This window comes from Gavialis gangeticus, unplaced genomic scaffold, assembly GCF_001723915.1.
Source record: "Gavialis gangeticus isolate Ggan-Ray unplaced genomic scaffold, GavGan_comp1, whole genome shotgun sequence".
Lineage (NCBI taxonomy): Eukaryota > Metazoa > Chordata > Crocodylia > Gavialidae > Gavialis > Gavialis gangeticus.
Window position 1 is genome coordinate 12,225,448 of NW_017729001.1, and position 9,310 is coordinate 12,234,757.

Consider the following 9,310-nt stretch of genomic DNA (forward strand, 5'->3'; position numbering starts at 1 on the left):
TTTAATATGTTTAATAATGTGTAATTGCACCTGACTTGCAGTAACCTCAGCAGCACAGCACCTATATCAGCTCTAGCTTTCAATCAACAGACAATTAAATGTATTAACTTTGAATCCCATTTGCATGATGGGATTGAATTAGCATGTGCACTGTATTTGTTTAACAAACTCTGTCTTTCTCTCTCCCCTCCCTCCCCCTTTCCCTCGTATTCTCCTCCCCCCCACCCCCGTGGTGACTCTTATCCTACTCTATGCTTATTTTTCATCCTTTCCAACTGTCCTCTGCCTTTCACACCACGCACCCTTCATTTCTCCTCCTTTCTGCTCCTAATTTTTCATGGGTGACTACACATGCCCCCATTGTCTTTCCCTCCTTGTGATGCAACGAGGCAGTTCTGACGCTGTCTGCTCCCCCCGTAGTGCCAGGCTTCTGTTGTACAGTTGGGGTGGACTGGAAATCTCTCACTACTCCGGCATGCCTCCCTCTTACCACGGACTACTTCCCGGACCGCCAGAGTTTGCAGAATGACTACACTGAGGGCTGCTATGATCTGCTCCCAGAAGCTGACATTGACAGGTTTGGCCAGCACTTCCTCTGTAGAGTACCTTGCACTCTATCAGGGTAGATCTAATGGAAGATGAAAACTTTGTGAGCTTCATACACTAGTTAACTGAGTTGCCAATGGAATGTACATTTCTCTTCTGGGTTGAGTGTTAGACCTTAGTCAGTGGTCACTTCTGACAGTTCTGCTTCCTAAAGCTGTGCATCTTCTTTCCAGCAACTCTTTAAACTTTTCAAAAGCTGGAGCAACAAAACAGGTATTAGCTCCTCCTGTATTAAGGAGGACTGAAAATTCTTGCAGGGTGAGACAAAAATCATACAGAGCAGGTGCTAAGGAAGTGTAATAAACAGTAGAATACAAGTAAAATGTCTTAGAAGAAACAGCTGTCTGTGTATAAAGCTGGGTGGTAAGATTCAGGAGGAAAGAAAGGAGTATGCACTGGTAGTTTTAGTGCACGCTTAATGGTTTGAATTCTTCTATGATCTGCTACTGACTGATGGTTGATGAATTGGTCTGAGATAGAGGTCTTTCCCCACTTTTAGATTTTTGAATTCTACCAAACATTTGCAAACTTGTGAGATCCTCTGGAAAATGCTATGGAAATGTCTGTTGTTAATATATGTGCTAACTTGTGCAAGAGCTGAGACTACTTCAACTACTGGTGTTGTAAACAAGCTTTTATTGTGGTCGGAATGAGTCTTACTAGCTTCAAAACTCTTTTAAGACGTCCTAGTCAATGTTGACAGACAGTTGGGTCACAGCTACCTTCAGAACACATCTGTGTCAGCAATAGGCATGCAGCTCCCTTATGTCCTGATTCTGCAGCTGGATCTGTGCAGGCTCAAGGTGCTATATGCACAGTTTCCATAGAAATGGGGTTCAGCTGGGAAAAACAGAGCCAAGAGCAGGCATGGGGTGAGCATACTTGCTCTGACACGTCTCCTGATTAACCTTTGTGCCCAGGAGGGATGAGGAAGGAGTGCAGATGACAGCCCAGCAGGTATTCGAGGAGTTCATTTGCCAGCGTCTCATGCAAGGATATCAAATTATTGTGCAACCCAAACCACAGAAACCAACTACCACTGTACCACCCCCTCTCAGCAGCAGCCCCCTCTACAGCCGAGGTGAGTCACAGCTTCTCTTTTGCAGCTTCTGTTTTCCATAAGTTTTCTCTTGTTCTTTTCTTCAGTTTGGCGTATGCTTTACCTTGTGTGATTGGTGCCTCAGAGGAAATGACTCAGAAATAGATTCATAGATTAAGGGTCGGAAGGGACCTAGTAGATCTTCTAGCCCGACCCCCCGCCAGGGCGGGAGAACAACAAAAAACCCCAAAAAGAGAAATGGGACTCAAACGAGTCCAGCCAGGTAGGCATCCAGCCTCTTCTTAAAGACCCCCAGGGTAGGGGCCAGCACCACTTCCCTTGGAAGTTGGTTCCAGCTCCTAGCCGCCCTAACCGTGAAGTAGTTTTTGCGGATGTCCAATCTATCCCTCCTCTCCATCAGCTTGTGCCCATTACTCCTTGTTATGAGTAGGGTGGCTACTCATAACAAGGAGTGTTTGTGCTGTTTGTGCCACCCCACTAAATGGGGTGGCACAAACAGCAACACCATACAGGCAATGCAGACCCAGCTCTTGTTGTACTGGATGGGCTTGGGATTGTGAATATGAGGCAGATTGTTCTGGGGGACAGTTGTGAACTGTGTTTAAAAGCCTTGGGCTCACTTGGATTTATTCCATATTGGGATAAGTTTTTAAAATTAACCTGACTACAGTTTATCTCTAGAATCTTTTTTCCCCATATTTTTAGATGTCTGTATCTGATTCACACTGGAGAGGGTAAACTGTGTTAGCTTTGAACTATTTGAAAACCTTGGTTGAGGTAACCCAGTTTAATCCCCAAAGGAGTTAGCTCTAAATAATTCAGAGTGAGCGATATATAAAGCTGAGTGGTAAGATTCAGGAGGAGAAAAAGGGAACGGACTGTTCGTTTAGCAAACATGTTGCCAACATGAGAATCATAGTCTAAGTATGGTAGTGGCTTTAAAGGCGCACACACTATGAAGTTTTTTAAATGCAGCCAACACTGAGCATGACCATAATACACATTGTCCACATTGGGCAAACCACCTGAATAAGACATAAGATAGTGCCTAGTAAGTGCAGTCCTCACTGCTGACTCCTTTTTCAAGTCATGGAAAACTACTACATTGCATACATTTTGACTTCCCTTTTTATTCCTACAGTTGAGCTGGACCCCTTTCCCCCATTTCCAATTATTTCTGTTTTTTCACTAGCCTTAAATGCCTGGAAAACATCACAAAACAGGTCCTAAACAGTTCACCCTAAATCCCTCAGTTGCCCTCTCTTTCAGCATCTCACATATGACTAGTGTGGACCTGTCCTCCATGAGGTGGAGCTGGGGCAGGTTGCTGTACACCTCATCTACGTATACATTTTTGGAGCATCCCAGAATTCATGATGAGAACACCAGGTTTCTGTCATGAATGGTGGGCTAATTAGCACATGGATCTTTTGTGAGGGTATATGGAATACATGTACTGAGCAGTGCTGAGCCATGGTGGGGGTCACCAGGGCTTGAAATGTTGATTCTGGTGGGGCCCAACCCAATGAGCTATATGGTAAATCATGAGTCTTTGGCTTTGGACAAATATTGCACATAGTAGGAGAACCACCTGGGAGCAAGGATGGAGGAGGGCCTTATAACCCTTCTGTACAAGAAGGGGGAGAGGTGGGACCTGAGAAACTGGTATCTGATAACACTCCTGAACCTTGACTACAAACTAATGGCCAAAGTCTTATCCAAGCACTTTGTCTGGATTAGACTCCCCCTAGAAGTGGTGCACCTACTCTGGATAGTTCAAGAAATGCCTGGATGCTCACCTTGCTGGGGTTATCTGACCCCAGCTGACTTTCCTGCTGTTTGGACAGGGGGCTAGACCCGGTGATCTCGTGAGGTCCCTTTCAGCCCTAATGTCTATGAAATCTATGGAGTCTATTATAGGTGCAGTGAGCCACAAGAACCAGCTGGGGCGACAGATTCACAAAGCCCTGATGCAGCTGTGAGAGACACTTCAGTACCAATGGAAGAGGGGATGGAACATTACTGTGCTGAACCTTGACTTGAAGAAGGCCTACAACCAGGTGTATCCCATCATCTCCTACTGGAGATGCTGAAAGAGATGGGAGTCCCCACAACCTTTATCTCCCAGATAAAAGCCCTGTACACCAACATGAGTAGCAAGGTACTGGTAAACAGGTCCTTAACAGCCCCAGTTGTGGTGGAGTTAGGCATCAGGCAGGGCTGTCCACTGTCCCTGATCCTGTTTATCTGTGCAGTGGAACCACTGGCACAGTGGCTCAGGCAGGAACCCAGGATCAGCAGCGTGAAGTTCCCAGACGTAATGGGGAAGAGACGAAAATCCTTGTTTATATGGATGATCTTAACATCATATGCAGGGACAAGGGCTCGGTGGAAAGAGTGCTCCAACACACTCAGGTATACAGAGCAGCAGCAGGGGTCAAGCTCAATGTGAGCAAAAGCACCTGCCTAGTCCTGGGTGAACTCAGGAATTTGTCAGCCCTGGGGGTTTCCATCTCTTGCGAGGAGGTATAGGTCCTTGGGGTGGAGTTTGACCCAGAGCTGATGGGACAGATGTCATGGGAAAAGATGGAGGCCAAGGCCAAACAGAGACTGGGGCTATGGTAGATGCACTGCCTGTCAATAGTGGGGTGCATGACAGTGATGAAGGCAATGCAACTGCTGATGCTTGTATACACCGCCTTAGTCTTCCTTCCTTAGAGCAAGTCATCCAAAGAGCTATATATGTTTTCTTTTGGAACTCCACATGGGAGAAAGTGGCGAGGACCAAGCTGTACAAAGTGAAACGGTCCACATGCAAAGAAATGCCAGATGTCCTACTGTTCCTCTGGGCCAGGTACATGAGCCAGGTATGCAAACTGGCAACGGGAAGAATCCAAAACAGCCCACTTTGTGAAGTACTTTTCAGGACAGCTGCTGTGACAGTGGCAGGTGTACATGACAGCCAGCAGGAGCCCATGGGCCATGGTGTACCCATGGTTCCACGAGGTCTTGAAACGCTTCCAGGAAAAATACAAACTGTGCGACATGGCCCTAGCAACTCTAGTGAACCACCACAAGATGCAGGAGGTGTTAGGGCAAGAGACATCATATCGCCAGTGGAATTGTACGTGGTGACAGCTGCCAGGCCATGTGGGAGCGAATTTTCCATAAGGACCTGCAGAAGGAGCACAGAGACTTGAACTGGCAGGCAGCCCACTGGGCACTCTCCATGCAAGCACGAAAAAACAACCCAGGGCACAGAGGTCCATCCAGCTGCCCAAGACAATCCTGCCGGTGGGAGGCGGAAACAATAAACCACCTCTTCTGGGACTACCCACATGCCAGAGAGGTGTGGAAGAAAGTACGCACACTCCTGGTGGTGTGACAGGTTTCAGAATCCTGACCAGAGAACCAGTCCTCGATGGACACTTTACGAAAAAGCAGGGGGCCTCAACAACCCACTTCAGCCAATTCATCTCTTGCTTTAGGTATGCCCTGTGAAAGGCCAGGAACCTGCTCATAAGCAGGCACTCAGACCCCAAAGTCGAGGACTATATTAAAATGGGACTGAGTGAAATGTACTGGTACTACAGCAAGGGTGGGCAAAATACAGCTCACAGGCCAGATCCGGCCCGCAGCGCTCCCCGACAAATTGCATGCTGCCCAGCTCTTCCACCCACAAAGGTGGGAGCAAGGTGTCTATATGTAGAACCCTCCAACATAACCTATTGGGCCTTGCTCCCACCCTTGTGGGTGGAAGGGTTCTGCCCAGCCAGCAGTCCGGGTGGGGCTTCTGCTCCAGCTAGAACCTGCTCACTTGGAGCAGCAGGTAGGGAAGTGGCAGGGCTGTGCAGGTAGAGTTGCAGTTGTTTGGAAGCAGAAGCACAGTGCAGAGCTGGGCAGGGTGTGGGTGGGGGGACCCCCCCACACGCTCCCCGCATGGCTTGCAGCCCTAGCTGCCAGCAGCAATAGCAGGTGTGGAGGTCAGGGTGCTTGTGCCCAGTGCAGGTGCCTGGTAGGGCGTGGCTCTGGCCAGCGCTGTGCAGAGGGAGGGAGCGAAGCCTGCCCTATTGCCAGGGCTACGTGCTGCGTGCCCACAGCTCCAACACTCATAGCAGAGGGAGCCCCCAACAGCTCGCCAAAACTTGTTAAACCTATGTGGCCCTCTGCCTGAAATAACTGTCTGCTCCTGTACTATGGGAAGACAGAAGAGGATGATGGGAAAGGGATGGTGGACCTCATATGGAAGAGAGGGGACTGGCATAGACTTTTCAGATGCAAGCCCTTCGAAGAGAGTGGTGAGGATGGCAACAATGACAAATACAACAAGTGAAAGGACTGGACAAACAAGAGGAGGATTTGGGAGGGGGAGAGAGGAGGGAACCGAGGGAGTCTGTTATGAAACGGATGTTTTCAGGGAAACGGTGATGAGTGCATGAGAGCGCAGGTGTGTGGTATGAATTTTGTAATGGGACTAAAATAGTTTAACTGTTAAAGTGTGTTTTTTGGTCTGTCAAGTGAACCACAGCAGTCATGTGACAGTTTGTTAGAAGTACAGTTATACATATATATTTATTTATATATATAGAAATAAATATTTTTGCAAGAAAAAAAATAAAGAGTACCTGGGACTGAGGAACATGCACTGCCTGTCAGTGGCAGGGGTTGTAGCACTCATGACAGCAGTGTTGCTACCGGTGCTTCTGTGTACACCATGCTGGTTCCCTCCTCTCCCCCGCCTTGGTGCTATGTGTGTCGTCTTCTAAGGCTACAGATGGGAGAAAGTTGTGAGGACCATGCTGTACAAGACTAAATGGACCGGGGGCTGAAGAATACCAGATGTCCTGCTGTTCCTTTAGGCCAGGTAGATGATCTGCAAACTGGCAACTGGGGCAAAATCCAAAATGGCCGGTTTCATAAAGTATTTTGCAGGGCACCAGCTGCAATAGTGGGGGTGTACACGGTGCCCACCTCAAGCCTTTGGACCATGGTGCCGGCATGGTTCTACAAGATCCTGGAATTGTTCTGGAGCAAATGTCAACTGCCCAGTGAGGCCCCAGTGACCCTGACAAACCACCCTAAGATGTAGGAGGTTATAAGGACAAAGGATAGACTGTTACCTGAGAACACAGCCCCTGGCAATAGCTTCCAGGCTGTGTGGGAGTGAATCTACCATGAAAATGTACAGAACGAACACAGGGACTTGAACTAGCATATTGTCACAGTGCTTGCATAGGGAGTGCCCAGTGGGCCGAGGGGCAGAGAAGCCCACCAAACTACCCTAGGCAAGCCTGCTGGTGGAAGGAGGAAGCAATTGGCCATCTCCTCGGGAACTGCCCATACGCTAGGGAGGTGTGGAGGAGAGTAATTGTACTCGTAATGGTGACGGGGGTCAAGACCCTCACCAGTGGTGGTGATGTTCAGACACTTCACTAAGCAGTAAAGGACCCTGACAACCTGCTTCAACCAGTTCATCTGCTTCAGGCATGCTCTGTGGAAGACCAGAAACCTGTTCATGTACAGTCACGTGAACCTCCCAGTAGAGAACTGTGTCTGAATGGGAGTGAGTGAGTTGCAGATGTACTATAGGAAGATGATGGAGAGAAGATGGCAGGGGATACGTGGACGAGAAAATATTGGCACAAACTGTTCAGAAATGGGACTGCTGGATAGGGCAACGACAATGACTGTGACAATGAGTGAAAGGACTAGGGAAAGAAGCTGAGGATTTGGGAAGCGGGGAGAAGGTGCTAAGGTGCTCTGCATTATTGTGATGGGTAAAGGAGATGGTGATGGGTGTGCAGGTGCATGGATGCAGCTACGGTAACAGGAATGATGATGGTTTAACTGTAGATGTGTCATGGACTGTCAAGTGAACTGGATTAGTCATGAGACAAAAGTATAAAGATATAGGGAGATACATTTTTGCAAAAAAACTGCTAAAACTTGCAGTGGTTCAAAAAAAGGTAACGTGCATCAGTTCTGGATGAACTAAGTGTATTGGTACTATATACAAAGTGCTGTAGCCATGTCTGATTTCAAGGTTGTTGTTTTCAAATTTGCTCTTTATTTCCATGTGCTCAAGGAGAGAAGGGTCTGACAGTAAGGAGAGGGGGAAGGGGCTGCCAGGGGAAAAAGCTGGGGGGAAGCAGAGAGCAAAGGGGCTACCTGACCTCCCCACTCCAGAATTTATTTTCTGTGCTGTAGCAGTGGGAGGGGGACAAATTCAAGACAAACCTCCAATAAAATTCTATACTTGAAAAATTATAACTAATTTATACATTTTTCACATATAAAATCTAATTATTGGGGAGTCATCTTCTAATCGGGGTTATAGAACCATCAAAAATTAGGGTTGGAAGGGACCTTTGGAGATCATCTAGTCCAGCCCCTGCTCAAAGCAGGTTGTCTTCTATTAAAATAAATACAGTGGGGGTGAAGGGGCAGTGTGTGTGTGTGTGTGTGTGTGTGTGTGTGTGTGTGTGTGTGTATAAAGTTAAAGTGCATATATGAGAGGCTTATAGGAAGGAGAAGGTATGAGGGGTAAGAATTAGAATTGCTGCCTTTTGTTTGTGTGGTGGGGAGAGGAGAAATGAATGAAGAGGCTCCTTTGAGAAAACACGAAGTTGAAGGTGCTAGCTCCAGGAATGAAACTGAGCGATGAAAAATGATGTTCAAATTATCTACACGATAATATGCTTACACAGCACTTAATGTTATTTACCTGCAGTTTAGTTGCCCCACTCATGTTAGATAACACAGTGGCGATAACAAGTTATGCCCATTCTTAATCTTGAACGGTGATATTCGTGACTGGTACCTTAAAAACAAAAGCATTTTTTCGAGCAAGTCATATTTAAAAATGTAGCAGGAAGGACAGCTCTTGGTTTATATCCTTGTTCAGAAGTGCAGTGGAGTGCTTTAGTATAGGAGTATTTGTTCAGCAAGGCTGCTTGCAGACATTAAAAAAACTCCCAAAAAAACAGCACTTTAAACTCGGTGCAGTCCTGCAGCAGCCAAGAGAGGTAGTGCCTTAGTTGGACTCAGCTTGCCTGGCATCTGTATAGATTGGGCACTTTAGCAGGGCTTTTCTGGTGCTTTTATCTAATAGCTGATTGAATCAGTTTTAGATAAAAGTGCCAAAAAGCCCTGCTGAAGCACCCGATCTATACATGCTGCTGCTTCCGGTGAAGTCCTTTTTAATGTCTGCAGGCAGCCTGAAGCTCCAACTACTTTGATAGGCAAGCAGATAATTTTTTGTGTATTACAATTAGGCCTTGTATCACGAAATCGACCTGAGGAAGAAGACCAGTACTGGCTGAGCATGGGCCGCACTTTCCACAAAGTGACCCTAAAGGACAAAATCATTACTGTCACTCGATACCTTCCAAAGTGAGTATCTCTTCTCTCAAGTAAATTACCATCACTAGTCCAGCATGATTCGCTTTCAGTTATCCGGGAATGTCTCCTTGCTAAAAAGGAGGCTTACACCCAATGGAAAGAAGGGGTCATCACCAGGGAGGACTATTCTGCAGTTGCTCGGGGATGTAGGGGGGTAGTTAGGAAGGCCAAAGCAGAGATGGAACTGGGACTAGCTTCCCAGATTAAGGACAATAAGAAGTCCTTTTTTAAATACATAGGGGG

The 9,310-nt window shown here is 47.1% G+C and overlaps 1 protein-coding gene across 10 annotated transcripts in view; it reads left to right on the plus strand.

Annotated features, from left to right (window-relative positions):
- The window catches only part of DEPDC5 (DEP domain containing 5), a 106,249-nt gene that overhangs the window by 64,007 nt on the left and 32,932 nt on the right, over positions 1–9,310 (plus strand). For 6 of the 10 annotated variants that reach the window (XM_019506840.1, XM_019506846.1, XM_019506843.1 and 3 more), the window contains exons 27-29: positions 394–577; positions 1,527–1,687; positions 8,941–9,058. In XM_019506840.1, the coding sequence (XP_019362385.1) occupies positions 394–577; positions 1,527–1,687; positions 8,941–9,058 (463 nt within the window). The remainder of the gene's footprint in view (positions 1–393; positions 578–1,526; positions 1,688–8,940; positions 9,059–9,310) is intronic. The other 4 variants (XM_019506844.1, XM_019506848.1, XM_019506845.1 and 1 more) reach the window with 1 other exon arrangement.